The following is a 22012-nucleotide window of genomic DNA, read 5'->3' as shown; positions in this document are numbered from 1 at the left end:
GAAGTTTTAAACTTATTACATCCCCTTCATCCCTTATTAATTAACATCATTAATCAGCGCCCTAATTTTGAACCCATTAGCTCACCCCTTCCTTTCCTAATGGCGTGTGTCCATGATGGCACAGTTTGATTTGGTACAATACGGTACGGTTTGGAACGGTAACCCTGGGTCAGGCTTGTATTTTGACTGAGAACAGTATCTTTACTTGGTAGGCAGAGTGTGCACCTACCACAGATACCACTCTGTATCTCGCATGGTAGTGTTGTTTTTTTCTGCTCGGTTTGTGGCTGTTTGTCTCAACAAGACGTCAAGCTTTGTATGAGAATATACTGCAGGCGTTGAAGACAGACCGCTCACAAGGGAGTGACGCTTTTTTGTTGTCCAATCAGCTGACTGTCATGGATCTGGCTCTACCCATACCGTACCATTACCTCCCCCAAAGGAAAGGTACCGAAAATGAAACGGTAATACATACCATACTGAAGCACTCCACTCGGTGGAAACACAGCTTAAGTGCATCTACAGCAGTCTTCATGCACTAGAAAGGAGCTTCTTCAGAATGTGCTTACACTATTTTGTTGATACAGGCTGTTAAAGAAACACACTCTCGCTCTTTTCTTAAAAAGTTTAAATAATTAAATAGCCACTAATTTGGGCCACAACATGTGTGTTATGGGGGGGGGGGGCTCTTAAACACACATCAAGTCAAGTCAAAAGCGATAATAAAAACCTGATGGGGATGGAATTAGTCTGTTGGGCAGCCCATGAACAGACCCTTCAGTTTCAAGCCCAATTCCTTTGGGCTTGTAACTGAAGGGTCTAAAAAGGATGGGTTAAACGCAGAGGGAAATTTCACTATCACTAATTGCGTGTGCAAAAATAAATAATTTGAAAGGTTGTTTGGTTCCCCTGTGCATTTGTGCTTTATGGGGAGAGCTTTGGCAGACAGCAGCAGAAAGCACCGCAGATGGCTTTTAGACGTTAGATGTATTTTTATTAAGTTTAACATTAAAAAACAAAAACTAACACAAAAAATCAAAATAGGGAAAACAGCGTTCTGAAATGAACACTGTGCTCAGTGTGATGAAATAACAGCTGTAGCTTCTGTAACCACCTGTCACCACTAAGTGGTGCTGCATACCCACATGTTGCATGTCAAGCCCACATTCTCTACTGGTATAATAATTGTTATTGCAGTGGTGACTATGCACTAATGTCCGTCAAAATGCATAAATGCAACTTAATGTTAAAAAGAAAGTGGTGAGTGACCTGTTAATAATTGTCCCCCTGTTCTGATCACCGTAGACCTTCAAGTAATTACAACCAAAACTCATTCACAAATAAAGCTGTAATCATATACATAGAATCTATAAGTAGAATCATTAATAAAGTAAAAAACATTTTATTTACTTGTAGTGCTTCAACAATTCATGCATTTAGACTTATTAATAAATTAAAATTTTACACCATTATCAGCAAATAATAATAACAAAACAAGACCCTGATGATCAGTATGCGGCTGCAGGAGGTGGTTGAACTTCTGGGGTTGGAGTAATGCTGCTCTTTCCCTGTGACTCTCCTGCATCGTCTGTCCTCTCTTGATACAGTGAAGCTCTGGAGCCTCTGTTTGCTGCCTGACCCAGCAGAGAACATGTGATGTCGTGAGTGTGGTGGAAAGAGTTGGATCCTAATGGGTCATTCTGCCCAGGACTATTGACAGAGCTCTGTTGGCCCAGGATGTGTCCTGTGCATATTGATGTGTGACCTCCTGAGGGGCTAAGAGAGCTGAAGGCAGTGTGATACTGTGGCTTGCTGGTGGGAGTGATGGAGGTATGGATGGGTGTCTGAGACCTGGTCTGATTAAGTGTGGCGTCAGTGTTGGTTTGGACACACAGAGAAGGATATGTGAAACCTGAATTTACCGGAGAACATATGGGAAGAGAGTTGCTCATTGTAGGAATAGAGGCATTGTAGTTCCCCCGCTGGGCCTGACAAACCACAGGGAAGCTGCTGAAGGCAGAACTGAGGCCCAACAGGGATGAACCTCCTCGATCAAGAGAGTGGGTCATGTAAGGAGAGCTTGGGGCTGCTATGGAGCTTTGGAAGGGGGCACACTGGCTCTGTAGCCTGTGAGCTGTGGGCCCTTCTCTGTCAGAACAGCACAAGTGTAAACACGATGAAGCAGGGCTTGAAGTGTGCAACATGGTGGGACTTCTGCCATGGGAGGGAGTCCCAGTGCAGCCTAACACATTTCTGGCAGGGTGGCTGATTGCTTCATGGTGGAGGTGCAGCCCAGTGGCTATATTTAAAGGGACGTGTGTCTGCCAGTCACTGGCAGCGGTCACGTTAGGTGTGGGAGCCATCTGTAATCCATAGGTATACGAGGAAACCGGAGGGGCATAATGAAGCATGGTCATATGAGACTGTAGGTAATGCATTATGTCATGCAGCTCCTTGGCAAGGTTGGATACATCTTGGTTCAGGTTATTCACCTTAGAAGTAGAAGAAAAAGAAAGTTGTCCTCAATTCCTCAGTGAAAATAAACAGTACCACCTACAGTTAAAACAGAATTATGGTCACTTCCTAAAGTACATTTCCAAAGTCTTGTAAAGTATAATGCTTATATAACTTTACAGCTTTATAGCTTTACATGTTTATAGGCAGACCAAAAAGCAGAGCATGTTACTGGGCTACTGTATAGATAGATATGTCAATAAGAGAAAAAAAGTCAATAGATGGACTCAATACCAGCTGGACTTGGACATTTCTTGAAGATGCTTACTCCTATTCCAAGAGGCTTCTTCAATTTGTCTTTTGGACGAGAGGTGAAACATCTTCAAGAAATCTACAAGTTGCAACTGATTCAATATCCATTAAGTATATGCCAGTTCATTTAAGTTTCCACTGTTTTCGTGTCATTATGCTTGTCTATTTTTCACCATACCTCTTTGTTCAGCTTGCTTATGTTTTGTCTCACTTCCTCTGTTTCTAAAAGCAGGTTAGCACTCACTTGTAACCGCTCTGAAAGAGAAGGAACACGCAGTATGAACAACATAATAAACGATCTAACACCAAAATTAGAAGAACCCATAAAGACTTTACCTGTTACATTAGTCTTGGTTTCGCTCTGCTCCACATTAAACTGGAAAGTGCGACCATTGTCCTCAATCCACAACCCTAGCAATGGCACAAATTGATGTTATATAATTTTAAACACATAAAAATGGATTTGCAGAATTGGATGAAGTAGGATGAACAGGCTTACCTGGGGCTAAGGTTGAGTGGACTAACACAAGGCAGGGATGGCATGAGCAGCTTGGCGGGTCGATGGTTAAAGTCCGTGTCGGTGGTAAGACTGGGCAAAGGAGACAGAGACAGCTCCTCGGTGAACCTCTGCGGAGAGGGGCTTCGGCCTCTGCTGCCTTGAACAGGTGACCTACAGAGGCGGAGTGGGTTTATGTGGCGAAGCTCCTCCTCCAACAGGGTGCTGAGGCGGGGCTGATGAACAGGGCTGCCCATTCTCTGCAGTAGAGGCACTTTCTTCTGCTGAGAGTGTCTCATGTCTTCTTCGTGCACTGCATCGTCTGCCTCGATGATATAAGGTAATTTATGGTCCAAAGAAACATGTCCCTGAGGAGAAATGAAAGTCGTACACATACCCATTATATCACTGTACAATAGTAAAATAGCAGATATGTGCAGGTACTAAATAAAATATGAGTGACAATCAACAGCTTCAGCCTACATAGATAAGTACATTTTATATTCTGCTGTCCTTTGTTTCTACCTCTTTTATATCAGCATGCAAGCAAGCCAGCAGCAAGGTCAGGGCAAAATGTCTCTAGTTAGTTAAAAATAATAAGTCTAGATTTTACCCATCCATCTTTATCTTAAGTTCACTTTCCAACATTTAACATGGCAACCGCACAGGTAGAGTTTTCACCAAATCAGACAAACACTTTAGCTGATTACCAGGTTGCTAAAGTAATTACCCGATTAAGGCGCACAAACCTGAGAGAGTCTGGGAGTCCATGGAAACCGGTTTGTTCCCTAGAGATTTTTAAGAGATAAATAATAGATTACAAGGACATTCTGTACATGGTCATAAAGTACAGGCATTCATTTAGAGTGGAAAAAAAGGCCTTGAATATCAGTACATTGAAATGTCCATGGCTATAATGTTTTTCACTGCATGTATGTGTGAACCCGTTGCAGAACAGTAAGTCTTACATCTGTTTCACTGCCCTCCCTCAAGTTATAGGTGAGATTGTGGTGGATGTCAGCGCTGAAGCGGCTTCCGTACTCTGGGTACAGACTGAGGACCTCCCTTAAAGCTCTGACACTGATGTGCTGCAGATCACAGTAGGTCAGCGCTTTAACATCAGCGTTGGTCTTTATCACCTCGTCTTGTTCAGGGAGATCGGCCCCGATGAGGTCACCTTTGCCTGCAGAGATTGTGGGTCGAACATGAACGGTTACAGCAGCGGGACAAGGCAGCTAAAATAAGCAATGAACACTTACATGAAATAAAGCTCAAATAGCACATCATCTAAGTTCAACCACCTTGAATTGTGTTACACTGAGTGAGTGAGAGGGGACAGTGTACACTGACCTAGGATGGCTATGACTGTGTTGTCTTTGAGAACCTCCAGAGAACCTGAACAGACAAAATAGTTGGCCTGTAGAGCGTCTCCGTGGCGTATGAGGTATTCTCCCGGTGCACAGAAGGAGGTCTTAATGTGCAGGGAGAGGGAGCGCAGACACCCTCTGCTGGCCCGCTCAAACACAGGCAGCTGCAGGATGTCTTTGTTCAGATGCATGGCAATGTCGGCTCGCAGTTCATCGGGGAAGTCGTGCAGCAACTAAAACACAAAGCATGCTCAGTTAAGACATCGACCACTGCACTGCTTTTGACTGTGTCCGGCGGGTCCACTGAATACTTTCATACTTCCTCCACTACTCCCAACGCAAAAGAAAATGAGTTGAGGAGTTGAAGCAGTCACATGTTGTGTCAAGCTGCTAAGTAAAATCAGACATGAGGTGTTAAAGCCAGCATGTTCTCAGAAAGCAGACGCTGTGTCTGTTACCTTCAACAGTGAATTAATTATCAGATGGTGATGGCGAGGGTGTTAATGAGTATTCTCTATATTTCAACTCCTACTCTTATAATTAGAGGGTACTTGCTTCTAGACCGGTTCTGGCATTGTTACTGATGTTCTATTTGCGACCGTGTGCCGTCTACTTAAAGAAGTGGAATAAGACTCCAGAGAATTAGAAGGTGACCCACATTTTAAGGATGACATTTTCTGAATCTGGAAACGAGCGCCCACACAAAATGTACTTTCTACCTTGTGGAGAAGAAAAGAAATTCATTCTGCAGGCAGCCCACACATTCAACAAGTTATAAAAAAATAATGTTACAAACTTAAAACTGCAGTGTGCAACTTCATTTATCTGTTGTTGATGGTGTTATTCAGCCTCTGTTTGGTCCTAATGAACACCAACAATGGAACACTATTTGTATGATGTAGTGGGAGGGTTATGTAGTGCAGATAGGCTTAATAACCACTGTTTGAACTCATTTGAAATGGTTTGAATGTGGCAGACATTTGGGCTCGCCATTTGATGACATCCCGTGCAATGGTAACCTTTAGCAAATGAGTCACATATGCCGACTCGTCTCTCACCTCATTGGCGTTGATGCCATTGTTGACCGACCAGGTGGCCTGAAAGTACTCCACCATCCTCTGCTTCAGCTGCTGAGGCAGCCGATGCACGCGGATGAAGTCTTTGAGATCCTTCATGCGGGTGTGATAGAGTGAGCGGCGTGAGTACATGCGCTGGATGATGGCCGTCACGTTGCCGAAGACGACTGCATGCATCAGGGCTGAGGGTCGTGGGGAGCAGGTTTAAGGTTATGGTACTCTCAGCACATATAACACAATCCTGTGAATTGCACGTGATCACTGGGGAACTCACCGCCCATGAGCATGATGCAGATGGAGAAGATTTTCTCTGCGTCCGTATTGGCACACACGTTGCCAAACCCAACACTGGTAAGGCTACTGAGGGTGAAATAAAGAGAGGCGATGTAGGCGCTGGGCAAGGAGGGACCACCCGTGGTGCTGTTGATGAACGGCGTATCCAGACGCTTTCCCAGCTCCTGAAGCCAGCCTGTTGGATGAGGTCAGGAGATAGTTGGAGCTTAGCTGATTCGATGGTGGGTGATAAAATGCACTTGTATAATTCATGACTGGTGATATAATGGAATAGCTCTGTGACCTACACTTCCTGTGAGAAGGGAAGGCTAGATATTAGCTAGATATTAAAATAATGTTGCGGCATTCAGGCATTCAAGCATGACTGCAGATGTGCATAGCGAGCTCACTGGGGTTTGCCAGGGGAAACTATAAAAAAAGGTTAAAATGTATTGTTTATACATATATATATATATATATATATATATATATATATGGTGGTAAAAACATGAGGAAGTGCTCAACTGGTTGTTAGTCATATGTGGCCTCTAAAGCAAATATACATTTAAAAAAATTGATTGTTTCTAAAGGAGTGCCTTTCGAGTGGAGAAAAGTGATGCAGTGGCCTATACGATGCTTGTCTCCTATGGGTATCCTTCCAATCAAAAAGGATGCTGTTATGAAGTTCCCTACTGCCCCTACATGGCCTATATCCTTGGAGAAAATGACATTCAGTGCTGTATAGAAAAAAATGTTCATATCAGTGATAGAAAGTGATATAGATCTAGACTGCTGGGGGAATTTCCTGTGGTGCACGCACACTCCCTCTCTCACACTCAGGGTATGAGTATGACTAGTTTGTGTCTTTCCTTCCATTCCTCTCTCTCTCTCTGTGTCCTCATCTTGCAGGTTGCAGGATCCAGATCCAGCTTTCGAGGCTATTACTTTCATAGATATCATCACCATGCTGCTTATATAAATTACATTGTATTTCTAAAAACATGTCATCACTGACTTAGAACTGTCCTGTACAAACTTGTAACTTGATACAGTTGTTGTGTATCTGCTCCTGGTCTCTCTCTTTCTGTCTTTACCTCATCTCCTCTTTCCCCCATTTTTCCTTTCACCCCAACCGGTCGAGGCAGATGGCTGCACATCTCTGAGTCTGGTTCTCTCAGAGATTTCTTCCTCTGTTAAAAGGGAGTTTTTTTCTCTCCACTGACGCCTAGTGTTTGCGCATTGTGTGAACTGTTGGGTTTGTCTGCTCTCCTTGATGTTGTCTTTGTACAGTGCCTTGAGATAATGTATGTTATGATTTGGCGCTATACAAATAAAATTGAATTTAATTGAATTGATGCCATGCTGTATAGGATTTTCCTGTAGACCATACCTGTGTAAGAATGTGGGAAATTATATACTAGTGGCGCCTGCACCACAAGTGTGTAGTAGGTTCCCTTTTAATTTTCGCCCCTGCCCTTCCACATGTCTGTGCACGTCACTGCGATAAATAAAATAGTGCAATGACAATTGCGAGATAAAGTGCCTGACATACAGTGGCAGTCAGTATGAGTATGAGGCTGTAGGTTTGAGTTCAGGTTAGCAAAGCTAAATAAGCAGAAGAAGAACACAATACCTTTGGTGTGAGAGCTGTCAAACATAGACCTGTGAACAGTGCGCTCACCTATATCCCAGGTGACAGGGTCACTGCTCTCTATCTCCTTGCGTCCAATCACGTACCAGACACAGGCCATCCAGTGAGCCAGCAGAGCAAACACAGACATGAGCAGGGTCAGGACGACAGCGCTGTACTGGGAGTAGCGATCCAATTTCTGTAGCAGGCGCAGCAGACGCAGCAGACGCACCGTCTTCAGCAAGTGCACGAGCGAGGTCTGCGTAAAGACAGGGAGAGAGGCGAGCCCGTTCATGGATGTATCAGTGTCCATTTTTCTTTTAAGGTCAGATGTTAAAAAGCAATGTTAAAAGTCCACTGTGTGACATTCAGGAAGGTTTATCAACAGATACTACACTACCGATAACGTAGAATAAGCATTTTATATGCACTTTTAGCCAAGGCTTGCACCACCGTGTTATTGCAACAGCTCAAACTGACAAACCAGCCAGAATGTGTGTTTTGCCACCCTGAACTATGCTTGGAGAAGGGTGGACGACTGTCGAGGAATAATCACCTCCGCCCCAGCGCTTTGTGAGAGAATTACAGTTGTGTTAACGTCAGTGTCAAAGTTGGCAGGAGAGAAAAAGTAGAGACTCCCAGGAGCAAACTGTGCCTCCACATAGACTCTTACCACAGTGATGTTGAAAGCGTAGAGAAGGTCGAAAGGCAAAGCTGCGATCAGATCCACGAAGAACCACGTGGTGCAGTAATGGAGGTAGATTGACCGGGCGTCGTACACTACCTGGCCCGACTGGCTTACATAGGTGGTACGGAAATTCAGGATGATATCTGAGCAGTGAAAACAAAAAATCATGGAATTATACATAACAACTAAGAAATACCACAATTGATTCCCGACTAATATGACATGCACCCGTTGACTTACACATGCAGTGTGTGATTTTGGGTTGAGTTTTCATTATTTTGCTTTTATTATTCTGGCTCTGTGTGGACATTGTGAACAAATACAATCTGATGTTATTTTGTATCTGCATCCAAAACGGGCTCTGAGCAGTCAAATTCACTTCTGAAACTTTTCACAGGCGCTTCTTTGTGGCTTTACAAGCGCAACGGTGCCGTGGCCTCCATCTGACGCCGTTGCCGCCGGAACAAATACCACTTTCCCCGGATAAATGTGTGACGCGAAAGATGAAGTCACAGAGCCCGATGACAGATGTGCTATCACACTTCTTTTACAGGGAAAGTGAGACGAAGTGGGAGAAATCTGATTATGATCCGTAACCTGGGGCAACAGAGACACCCTGCGTAGGTGAGTAAAGGTAGGTGATGTGTGTGTCAGCTATCGCCAGGGTAACCACTGCAGCTGTACTGGGAAATATGTCTGTTTTCAATATAAACAAAACATTGTTGTCGCTTCATAGTGCCGCTCGAGATGCTGTAACATAAAGGTCAGCGTGTGCAGAGCATGCAATCACTGTAGAAGATGTTACATTAAAATTATAGTGCTTGAAGCTACCAATTATGTCACTGGAAGAAGTTAAGTCTACATTTGCCTTCTATCAGGAGCGAACCGCCTGTGACTAGATGTTGCTTTGAATTGGTTAAAAGGTTCATTTAATGGCACATTTTACGTCGAAGATTGATTTAATAACATACAAATGCATCGTACCGAGTATGAAGAGCATCTCCACTGCTATGTCACTGCCTAAAGTGCTGTGACCGACAGGTGACTGATGGTCCACGTTCTCGCTGTGACTGGCGAAGCAGACGTCGTAAGGCACGGTGACGGCGACATAGAAGGTCGCCAGCAGAATTAGCCAATCCCACAAGGCCTTGGAGACGCTGTAGTGCAGCAGGATGAAGCGTGACTTCTTCACCGCCGCCACCTTGTACTCGGGCAGGGACGGTTTCTGGAACACACTCTGAAAAGGGACCATTTACAAGGAGACAATTAACTCTGCGGAAGACCATGGTGTTGTTAACCTCCCTGACACTTTTGTGCGGTGACAAAATGGTTGACTCAGTTGTTTGATGAACCGTCTGAGACTTAAGTACCTGTAGTGCCTGGATGACAGATACGACTGCCTTAAATCCTCAGAAATGATGAGTTGTATGAAAAAGTATTCATTTTCCTCAGTGTCTATCAAGGCCGTGTCAGTACAGTAATAAGCTCAGCTTGAAACACTGCGGGTGGATTGTAAACCTGCCAATACCATCAAACGTTCATCATATTATCATTATTATTTTAGCTGTGAAGATGCTTAAATTGAATTGTTCACAGCAGGGGTTTGAAGATGGTCTTATAATACAAAATAGAGCTTTTTGATCAAACTAGACAATTTAAAATAATATAGTCCCAAAGAGTGAATTAAGCTCCGGCAAAATGCCCCTCCCTCATGTACAAAGACTATAAATTCGAGTCTTTGCTCTCACCTCGGTCAGTTTCCTCTTGCCCCTCTTGGTGAACAGGTTGGTCAGGTGGTGCAGAACTGTCCTCCCTCGCTCTCGAGCTTGGGTGAAGTGAGACTGGTTGATTTTCCTGCTCTGATACGCAGCCTGTGGCAAACCTGTGTGCAGAAAACACAAGGATTAAACGTTAATCCTGCCCTATTTAACGTTTCAGTGCATAAAGCTGATGATACTTTGAAGTCGACGTCTTCTCAACTAACAGCAGTTAGTTACATAAGTTACATAGCATTGCTTTAGACATCCATGCATGCAGACAGGCCTCTCACCATCGCCGTGGTTGTAGTGACAGCTTTCCCCATATGATTCACTGATGTCTTTAAAGGACAACAGGAACAGCACCACTTCACCTCTCTCGTTTTTAATCGGCACGATATCCAGGAGGCACCAAAATGGATTTCCTGTGGATATTAAAAAGTTATAAGTGATCACCAAATAATACTGCGAGGGAGTTCTCCGCAGAAATGATGATTGTGTTTCTACTAACTAACTAACATTGTGGGAACAATGAAGGAAAGGCCATAGAAATGTATTCAATTGATGATATCAAAAGCAAAATCTGTATTCCTGGATGAGCGCATGAATGCTCACCGTTCTTCCTGTAGAAGCAGACTTCTCCCTGGTACTCCTGCTGTCCCTCCAGAGCTTTGTCCACCTGTTGGACCGCACTGTCACTGGTCTCGGCCCCGTGGAGGAAGCTGCAGGTGCATGTTTTCTGCATCACCTCAGTCCGAACAAAGCCGGTCAGCTCACAGAACCCGTCAGAGCAGTACACGATGGGGTAACCATAGCGACCCTGAGCATTTCCCAGTAGGAAGTTACTGTCTGCAAAGACAATGAGAACAACGTCTTAGTTAGTTGTCAACAATTTTCCCCACATGATTTAACACAACACCGATAAAAAGGTCTCGCATATAAAACAGTCAGACAAAACAACAGCGACAAAGGCGCGATCTTTGTGAAATAACATTCAGACAGATGTTTGAAGATGAACGACAAAACAACTGAGTATTGTTGTTTTCTGCCAGAACACTGACGAGTCACTCGAGGGCAGGAAGTGTGGGTGGTGAAGCAGAACAAGATGCATTTCTTAGTCAGTAAATCACTGAATAGTCAAATAGAAACAAAAAAAAAACACAAGAAGAGCTGACTGAAAAGTGGATCGAAAAATAACTTACCTGAGAAAACGGTGGGCGAAGCCTGACATTAATAGAAGTATGAAAGTGTGCACACACAGAGAGAGTATTCTTCCTTTATCAAACCATTCCTTTTACACTGCTACTGGTGTATAAAAGCTACTAAATAATGTGAGGCCATACATGAAGGGAATTAGTCAGATTTCACTGTCATCCACTCACTAATGCATCCCTGCTTTTTTTTTACTGAATGGTGTCTCCTTTCAGTAATTCATTCAGCGAGCAGATGACATTTCTCCAAACACAATAAATGTTTGTTTAACTGAGCTGCGAAACCCTACGACGATGAAAAGGCTCATTGGACAATGTTGGACATCTGTGCTGCAGTGAGTTTTAATGAGCGATGCTTTGTGCTGCACCTGAAGCACGGACTGATTTGTTCAGATGATGTCATTCGTGGAAGATTTTATGTGAGGCTTTTTTTTGATGTTGTTATTTTGGGTTTCAGAGGCAAAGATATGCAATCAGTAACGTGTGGATATGTTTTTCCTGATGTGTGTACAGTAAGTCTTGGAAGAAACTAAATTAAGACCTTTCTGCGCTGTTGTTGCCATAGCAATTTGTGCAGGAAAAGAAGCTAAAACATATGGCAATGCTGCGGTTTGTATGTCTGAGGTTACCAAGACAGCCTGCCCTCTGAAAAACACAATTTCTCCGCCAATAAAGGAACGGCAATATCAGTATTAGAGTCTTTATTTAGAGGATTCAGTGGATATGAAAGAACTGAAACACCTTGACCTTCTCATCAAGTCATATTCCTGTCTCACGCATAATCATCAGGAATTCAAGCCAGATTTTCGGTGAATTATGTTCAATTTAAGTCCCAACTTTTCCACTTCATTTTCACGATATGAACAATGTTGTTCGGGTATCAGCGTTTGTCTGACTGACTGTGAAACTTACTCGAATCTATACCTTTGTTGGTAAATGCTCGCGTCTAAAAATAGAACACATGGTGTGTCACAGAGGAACTGTAATTTCTGTTGCTGCACTGGGTTTCCTTCCTTTTCCTTTAATTGCAATCACTTAAAAATGATGATTATAGCTAATTACCAAAGACAGAGTATGTGAAGAAGAGAAGAACACGGTTTAAACATCCACTCTAACACATAAGGCATAAGAAAGTTAATATGAAAAATAAAAGCTCATGCTTGGCACTGAAGCAATTTAACTGTGAAAGTAGAAATATGCTCAGCAATTACCTATACACTGTATGTGAAGCAGGCAACCAATTAAATGAATAATTGAGGCAATTTATTCACATTTCAAATGAAGGGCCACGAACCCAGTGATATTTGATCAACACTAGCTGCCTTTGCATAATTTATTATCATTCATTTTTCCTGCTCACATATCATGGTCATGTGAGTATCAGGGGTGGGTGGGGGGTAATATCTGTATTATTCATTATTTCTCCTGCACATAGAGAAATAAATGAGAGCCTTGCAGTGAGACACGTCCAGGGCAGCGCTTAAGACCAATGCTCCGAAACCACCTCGAGTCCCTTCACCTCCCACTCAGCGACTCTGTCAATCGGCTCGCTTGCTATTTTAGTGTACAAATGTGTGTGTGTGTGTGTGTGTGTGTGTAAAGCCATGGTAGTGATGTGGAAAAAGGACATGAGTTAGTGTGTGTGTGTAATAGTGAGCTACAGATGGAGATAGTGTTATCACATGGTGAATTTGTCAACTTGTGAAGTTGTGATGGACAGATGCACACGCTCTGTCACACCATCCAATATGTCGAGAGAGAAAGATATTCATATTCAAAGCTGACTTAAAGACTGAAATATTCAAAATATTTATTGTGAAATGACTGTGTAATGTGTGGCCTTTATAGGAAAAGTGATATTATTTTTTTAATACAGTAAAATACTATTATATGACAGCATTATTTCAAGAGACTGGATATGCAGAATTCGCTTTTCTTATGAAATGAAATAAAACATGCATCATCAAATAAAGATGATCTGTTTACCAAATAGATGTACTGTGGACCTGATTTTCAAGAAGAGTATTTCTTTTGACAATAATAACTATTATTATTATTGTTATTACTGTCATGCACAAATTTGCTTTTGCCACTATTGCTATTGTGAATTGACTCATTATAGTTTATCATCTTTAAAAACTTGGTCCTCATATAAAAAAAATTATACTGTAAAGCATGACTTCCGTGAGTTACAGTAAAATGTGGTATTTAAACTAGAAAATACTGCGAAATCAGTCATATAATATATGGCCTAACTGTGGAGTTACAGTAAACAGCCGCCAATTTACAGTAATTGCTTTTATAAATGATTAAATCGTCTGCCGTGAAAGTACATCTAGGACACAGCAATTTACTGAAAACATACAAAGTGATTTGCTGAATATTTGTCAGAGTAAAGAACATGAAAACAAATCAGCGGCCGCAGTCTAATTGTGAGGGTAAATAACTGTTATGGTCATGTGGTCTGTGACAGGTGCATCTGCTGTGTTGCATCCACGTAATCCAGGTGCAGTGTGCTTTATGTAGGAGGGCGTGGAGTCAAACGCGCCAGATCTCGTCTCATTGTTGGAAACAATTGCGGCAAAAGATTAAAAGAAGAAGAAGAAGAAGAAGAAAAAAAAGGCTCACAAAGAGATTCAATTCTCAACAAAATGACATTGTCACGAGAGAGTTGAGCATCACAAACAAGCAAAAGCTGGGAAGAAAGAAAGACAATAATGTTATATAAAATAAAAAGGTGTCATTTTAAGTCTCTATGCAGCCATAAAAGCAACATAATACCACCACAGCTGCACATGTCTGTCAGTATTTTTTCATGAACGTGTTAGCACACACTGAAAAACCCCCAGTCCTATCTCCAGCTGCTTCAAATAACCAGTTTTCATCACAACGTTGACACCTCTGTTGCCTCGTTTGCATAGACCTTCCTCCTCATTGCACCTCTGCTGCCTCAAGTTAAGGCCACAGAAAGTGCCAACATATACCGCATCTTACATCCTGCTGTGAAAACAGAACTGTGAATGTTGTATTTTTAATGATCACACGAGACAAACCATGAGTGCTGCTTGTGCAGCCACGACTTTGCTGTTGAAGGCTTTCATTCATTGCTTCTCTCTGAAGGAAAAATGACTTTGATTGAAGAATACATGGAAAACAGCACATGCAGCGCGACAAGTAGCTCCTCGGTTTTAATGAACTGCACTGTCCGTCTCCTTTTCTAGTTCTTTCTAGTGGTTTTTCTATCATAACTCACTGGCTCATAATTGGACCCTGATGGCTGGATCTTCCAACACAACAAATATCACTAGAACAACAAAAAATAACCAGCTGGAACAATTCTACAAGGCCATCAACCATTTGATTGCCAGGGAGTTAATGCCATAAAAATGTAGATAACAAATAACTGTGGAAGTTGAAAAAAAACCCTTTTTATTTGAGTAGTTCCTCTTGTTTTGCTGTGTTTATCGCCTCTTCTTGCTATGTCACATTATCCTACTTTTATGTATATCATGTTTAAAATGCTGGTGCACATTAAATTGAATCACTGGTTGGGCTAATTTGTCGGGCAGAGTCCAGAACGAGATAACGAATAAAACGCTGCAGGCAAAATGTCCTAGAAGTTGAAATGAAACCATAGTTTTAATTTCCTGATTATGTCCCTCAACAAAAGTTTGAAATAATTCAACAGCAGCAGAATGATCTGGATTTTAGTCATCTGAGAATGTGAGAAATACAAAAAAATGACATGCACATCCAGTCAAAACACTTGCAGGATCAATCAAAAATGGTCAAATCAGTAAAAAGAAATGATATGTATGTTTACCCTGCATGTATTGCACTAGATATCCATTAAATGGGAAGATATGCCATGGTAGTTAAAGTCATCCCTATAGTATAGAGGCAATTAAAATGAGCAATTAAAATAAACATTTTTCTTCATATTCACATCATAAATCTCCAAAATATACTCACGAGTGCCATCGAAGTGGTTCGCAATGCTGTCCAAGAAGGTGTTTTGTGGAGCGAGGAGGCCTTTCATCACAGGCATCTTGGAGGCTACGGATTCTCACAGACCAGTTCCCAGTTAATCGTCACCATGACATGAAAGAGAACCACCAGTGGATCTGCACCTCGTTTGGCTCGCCTGTGACTCTTGTACAAGATTCTGTCAGGGTGTAGACTGTCCTGGATACCGTTGAGAGGAAACCTCTGACATTTCGTCTGGGCGCTGGAAGGTCTTGCAGAGGGTTTTTTGTTTGTTTTTTTTGAGTCAGGAGCTTTCAGGTGGAGCGGCGTATCCCTGTGCTGCTGCAGTATCAAAGTGAAGCCTGAGCTTTTCTACACTCAAACTCCACTCACCATGGTTCCTGCTGTCCCTGACTCCCCTGCTTCTCTCTGTCCCTCCCTCTGCCTCTTCCACACACTATCAATTTATTAGTTCTCTCTCTCTCTCTCTCTCTCTCTCTTGCATCCTCCTACTTCACACTCCCCAGAGAAGTCAGAAATCACTGTTTTTCTTTATCCATTATCGCTTTTCCTTTTTCTCTCTACTCCTCTCATATAATGCCTTTTCTCACAACCCTTTTTTATGGATTTTTTTTTTCCCGTTGCTTAAAAAGAAAACAAATAAAACTGATCCCTGATGATCACACATACATTTATTAAAAAGGGTAAAGGTAAAATATCTCCCATGCAGAGGGAAATTCTCTTTAAAATTCAGGGATGTCAGTTTATGGAATATTTGTTCTCATCTATTTATTTATGTATTACTGTTATACATTTGTTTATCTGTATTATTGTAATTTTGTGACTGTTTTTCTGTTATTTTTGTGCATTTTATTGTGCAAAATAAGCCAAATACTCCCTCATATGGCACAGGATAATGGGCAGCCCTTTTATGTGTCTGTATAGAGACTCAACACACACACACACACACACATGCATGGAGGTCAAAGGTCATGGACACTTCAATGCATATAGGCTGAAGGCAAACTAAGTGCTGTGGCAGAAAAGAATAAATCAGAATGTATATGAACCATGTTGCCGAGCAGTATTTGCTCATTACTGCATCCCTGGTAGTTCTGTTTGAGGTTAATCGACCATATTTCAAATGAGTGGAGTGGATTCAGGTGCAAAGTGAGCTCCTATAATCACACAGCTGTGTAAAGCAATCTTCCTTCCCTTTGATTTGTGTTCAATGCAATTATATTTAAAAAAATAAATAAATAAAAAAAAGCCAGAAAAGCAAATGTGTAGAACAGATTTCTAAAAGTGACAAAACAAACATCATGTTGCTTGTGAGTGAAGTATTTACTCATGTAAACATCATCTGTTTACGTGTTGAGTCATGTCCTCAAATGTAAAAGCAACTCCACATGTCATGCTTCTATTTAAAGAAGCTGTTAAATGCTGATATAGTGAAGATTAAATATTAAGATTAATATTTATATATATACCGGTCAAAAGTTTTAGAACACCCCAATTTTTCTTTAATGTCTCATTGTACTCTGAAATTTAAGCATAGAACAAATAAACAATTGAGGTCAAAAAAGAAATCATGGAATCAATTTATAAACCAGAATGTATTCTATATTTAGTAGCCACCTTTGGCAGTATAACAGCTGAACACACTCGTGGCATTCTTTCTACAATGGAAATCAAATATTCTGCTGAAAGTTCTTCCCAACTCTGTTGCAGAAGTTCCCATAAATGTGTGGGACTTGTAGGTTGCTTTGCTTTCACTCTTCTGTCCAGTTCATCCCAAACCAGCTCTGGAGACTGTGCTGGCCACTCCATGTTTTCAAGCTTACCATCTTGTTCTTTTTTCCTGAGGTAGTTCTGGCACAGCTTGGACGTATGTTGTGGGTCATTATCTTGCTGTAGGATGAACCCCTGACCAACTAGGCGCATACCAGAGGGTACTGCATGGCGCTGCAGAATGCTGTGGTAGCCGTTTTGGTTCAGGGTGCCTCTCACTCTGTACAAGTCACCGACCCTGGATCCAGAAAACCAGCCCCAGTCCATCACGCTTCCTCCTCCATGTTTGACAGTTGATGTCACACACTGAGGAACCATCCTTTCGCCTACTCGATGGCGTACGAAACTCCTGGTGATGAACGGAAGATTTCAAACTTTGATTCATCAGTCCATAACACCTTCTTCCAGTCTTCAGTAGTCCATTGGCGGTATTTCATGGCCCAGGCAAGCCTCTTCTTCTTATTCTGACGTCTTAGCAATAGCTTTCTTGCTGCAACTCGACCGTTCAAACCTGCAACTCTAAGTCTTGTCTTCACAGTTGAAACTGAGACTTGCTTACTACGACCACTATTAAGCTGTGCTTGAAGCTGTTGACTCTCAGAAACTTGTCTTTTGATTCTGTTGTGGCTTTGGGTCTGCCAGACCTCTTCCTGTCAGAGTTTCTCACAGTTTCTGAGTGCGTTTTGATGGTGAAGGAAACTGTACTCACTGACACCTTGACTTTCTTCGCAATTACTCTGTAGGAAAGCCCTACATTTTTAAGTGTTATGATGGTCTTCCATTGTTAATTGCCTTTTTCTTGCCATTTTTATGGTAACACACTACCTTCTGCAGTACAATACTGTTCAAATGATGCTCACAAGGTTATGGTACCACAGTGTGAAATGAGGTAGTCACCATTCTGTAAAGGCTGAATTTCAACAAAAACGTGCAAATAATTCAACCGGCTAATTACACTGATCCCCTCTGTAATTAGATCCCCTCACCCCAACACCCTCCCCCCCACCCGCTCTGTATTCAGTTTTTACAATATCAGCACCATCTTGTGGCCTGTTTTATTCCCACACCATAATATGAGATTTTGCATGTGTAAAAAATTAATTTAAAATAGTAAAAAATAAAAGTGGTGGTTCAGTGGTAGAATGGGTCATCTTTCAACTGAAAGGTTGTGGGTTAGATCCCTGGCTCTGCTAGTCAACATGACTATGTGTCCCATGGGTGAGACACTTAAACCCAAATTGCTCCTGACGGTTGTGCTTGTGCCGGCAGTGTGTGGATGGAAAAATACTGTAGAAACGCTGTATGAATGTGTGAGTGAATGGGTGAATGGAGGAAACTGTAGTGTAAAAGCAGCTTTGACTGGTCATCAAGACTAAAACAGTGTGATAGAAACACAAACTATTTACCATTAAATATGTTTTCTGATCACAGATGTTTCAGTGTTTTGTGCCCAGCCATGGAAAAACCAGGAACAAGTCTCCTGAGGGGCATTTTGAGCTATTTACAGATAACTGGAAATCTGAAATATTTGAAGAAGATGTGGCCGTTTGAATGTAGACACTCGTCTAACTGGTTTAGGGAGAATTTTAGCCTAAAAAATTTACACCTTCTGGGGAGCCAAGTGACAGTATCATCACATTTACATTTACTGACGAATTTTGTCAGTAAATGCTTCAAAGTTTTGGATTTAGCGATGATCGTCATACCTCTGTTGTAAAGAGTGGTTATTATATTGTTCAGTTACTGTTGCAAACCAGTCTGGTCTTTCTTCTCTGGCATCAACAAGGCATTATCCCCACCAAGAGAACGGCTGCTTTCTGTATATTTTCCTCTTTTGTTGGACCTGTTCTCTGTAAAACCCAAGAGACGGTTGTGCCAGAAAATCCCAGTCGTACATAAGCAGTTTCTGAAATGGTGGAAAACACGTCACGTTTCGAGTCATTTAAATCACATTTTCTCCCTGATTCTGATGCTCAGTTTGAACCTCAGCCGGTCATATTTGACCACGTCTACAAGCATAAATGTACTGAGTTGCTGCTTTGTGAATGTGACTGATAAGAAAATGGTGTACCTAATAAATTGAGTATGTGTGCAGTCCTGTTTATTAAGCACACTAAGGAAAAACAACCAAGAATGACAAAAAAACCAACACATTTTTTAGCTGTATGTTTGTTTTATGTTGTACACATGCAATATCACACAAATCCCTCATACAAAACCATATTAAGGCACAGACGAAAACAAATTTCCCCAAAAATGTACATTTTATATACCACTTACAAAATAAATGGAGTATTTTCCTACATACATTTGAACAAAGTCCCAGTATTTATACACCATGCAGTCACAAAGGAAGGGGTGTTGTGATGGTGGTTCCTGACTGAGCCATCCAGTCCATGTACTGCTCTCCCACCTTCTCCTCCATCCTCTTCCCCATAGTCAGGATTCCTGCTGCTTGGTTCCTGGACACCTGCAGGAGGTGGTTGAGTCGGCTGTGCATGCGATGATCTTCCTCTCCCCGTTTGCCCAGGGTGAGGATGCCAGCAGCGGCGTCTCCAGCGAGGGTTCCACCCAAGGCATTGGTGCCAGGGCGGCACAGCAACACGTAGAGGCGACAGGAGCGAGATGGTTGTCGGCAGCACTCGGACACGCTGTGAGCTTCACAGGTCAAATGAGACGCCAGAGACATCAAAACCAGCACCAGGAGTTTCTGCTGGGTGGAAAAGATCCGTTTACACTAAAAATTGAAAGAATTGTACTGTCCTCAGACCTTTATCTGGACATAATGGATGTGAAACACTGAATTTCCAGTTATATGCTTCTGATGTTTTATTTTTTTTGTCAAGAACTGGGACAAGAACACCGAGCAATGTATAGAAAGTGAATAAATGAATATGTTACGGTACAATAAATTAGTTATAATAATAATAATATAATAATAAGTTATACGTATATAATTAGTATAGAGGTGACAGAGGACATTTATTACATAATTAAAAGCATCCCAATCTAAATTTGATATAATTAATAAAGGACTATCTTATCTTATCTTAAAAAATACTTTGTTGAATGAACAATTTGTCAACATCCATCCTACTATTATTTATTACTATTATTATTATTATTACATAACTAACTTGTAAGAAGAGATACGGAAGAACTTGTTTTTTTTTTAACATAAACAACGCCAAAAAGTAACATAAACAATTCAAATGCAAATTATAATAAATGAAATGTAGAAACTAACTACCATTACTTTAATACAAAGTGTTTGATGTGAGGGTTTAACCCAGTCACCACTACCTTAGTGCTACGGTGAATTTTGTTCAAATTCACATCATCATTCATTAGTAAAAGATGAAATAGAATCTCGTTTGTCTTACCTTGTTATTTGTGTCCATCCCAGCAGATTTGCAGAAGTCAGTCGGGGACCACGTTGTCTTCTGATTTGCGTGAAGGGGGAATCATCTGATCTTCTCGTCAACTTGGGGGTAGGACGAGTGTCTTTTATACTACCCTGTGTTGTCCACATCATCACCCCTGTCAGGACGTCATTAAGGTCAAACATAAAGCATGACAAAAAAAAAAAGAAGAGACTGACTGATTCTCACGCTCATTTGCTGCCTTTAATTAGTCTCCTAAGGCAGATCATCTCCAAGGCACTTCTCTGGACCTTTGATGAACAACAGGTATGTCTTTGTGGCTGCATGCCAGTGGTTTATTAAGCCATACCATTACTGTGAGTAGCGAGGTGTTGACTTTAATTAGCCGACGTCTCCAGTGAGTACTAAAATATCACACAAATATAGAAAAAGACCTGATGCCCTTTCTTGTTCTAATGACACGCTCATTTATGAGTCTTGTTAACAAGGTTCTCTCAGTCTTATTTTTCCCTCACACCAAAGGGCTTCGCAGGAGTGTGTTGAGGTATAAAAATGGCGCACGGTCGAAGTGGAGCCCGAATCAGTGAGCGAGGCCCTCGTCACGGTTATTTTACTCACCTCACATGTTGCAGTGTTAAAGTAACACTTATAGACTTAGTTTAATTGTCAATCGTTATATCACAATTCCAATTAGTGTTCCAAGTGTTATTTTACCACGGAGAGATACATTTAAAGAGTTCAATCAACGGTTTTCGTGTCACTTTAAGACGCTTTAAGAGGATCGTGGAACTAAAGCTGGAATTACTTTCCGTGGGGGGGTTACACTACACCACAGAAGCAGAAGTTTCAAATCTCAGACTCATCACTACAAGAGCACCTGATTTCACTGTCGTCAGTCCATTTGAATTGTTCTAAGGTCACGTGGGTCCCATATCTATGGTTAAGTAGGGGCCTATTGTGCCTAATCTGCCAAAGCCAATTTCTGGGGACCCCTCAGGTCATGTGACCTCATGTCATACACTTCATATGAGCTGAGAGGAGCTCACGGTGTCCATTCAATGGTCTGACAAGTCAAATCAAAGCGGCGGGCCGTACAAAATCTGACCGAGGACTGTGATTGGCCCACGGGCCAGACTTTGGACTTGTCTGGTCCTGTACTATGTTACATCATTGTTATTGTAGAAGTATGATACATGAAAATCCGATTTGGGCTGCAGTCTAAACAAAGCCAGAGACCGACCTGGCTGTAACCTGATTATCCCGCACCCATTGCTGTTATTGGGTGGAGGATATAAACACACTTGCTGCTCAGAAACAAAACGAAGAACAAAGAATCGTAAAAAAAAACAGCACAGGGCAAACATCTCTGCAGATTAATCTGTGATTTCTCTATGAAAGCAAAGATTTTCATTTTAAAGTGATTATACAAGTGTGCCAACATACTTATGGGTAGTATATTCAATTTCTGCCAATAAATCCGAATGAATATTCCACTCCAGACTTTCAACATATCTATTTCCATCCTTCCTTTCTCCACGCCATTTGCTTAATATACCATTTTAAAGACAGCGGGATGCACTGATCGACTAACTACAGTAATTTGTGATA

General features: G+C 41.7%; 2 protein-coding genes across 2 annotated transcripts; both read right to left on the bottom strand.

The window, feature by feature from the left end:
• Nucleotides 1-1058: 1058 nt before the first annotated feature.
• On the bottom strand, nt 1059-15646 carry kcnh4a (potassium voltage-gated channel, subfamily H (eag-related), member 4a). The gene is given in 16 exon segments (XM_058652784.1): nt 1059-2492; nt 2945-3021; nt 3103-3177; nt 3258-3630; nt 4012-4050; nt 4231-4445; nt 4613-4862; nt 5688-5887; nt 5980-6174; nt 7660-7867; nt 8282-8439; nt 9281-9533; nt 10045-10178; nt 10347-10478; nt 10669-10902; nt 15237-15646. Coding segments are annotated over 16 exon segments (3603 nt in total). The 5' UTR covers nt 15313-15646; the 3' UTR covers nt 1059-1508.
• Nucleotides 15647-19232: 3586 nt separating this feature from the next.
• Nucleotides 19233-21393, bottom strand: hcrt (hypocretin (orexin) neuropeptide precursor). The gene is made up of 2 exons (XM_058654163.1): nt 20405-21393; nt 19233-19731 (listed from the first exon to the last, which is right to left on the bottom strand). Exons 1-2 carry the CDS (start codon nt 20420-20422, stop codon nt 19366-19368), a joined length of 384 nt encoding a protein of 127 aa, XP_058510146.1. The 5' UTR covers nt 20423-21393; the 3' UTR covers nt 19233-19365.
• Nucleotides 21394-22012: the final 619 nt, after the last annotated feature.

The sequence above is a fragment of the Solea solea genome, chromosome 16 (assembly GCF_958295425.1).
Source record: "Solea solea chromosome 16, fSolSol10.1, whole genome shotgun sequence".
NCBI lineage: Eukaryota > Metazoa > Chordata > Actinopteri > Pleuronectiformes > Soleidae > Solea > Solea solea.
The sequence above is the reverse complement of the archived record's forward strand: the minus strand, read 5'-3'. Positions and strand labels throughout refer to the sequence as shown.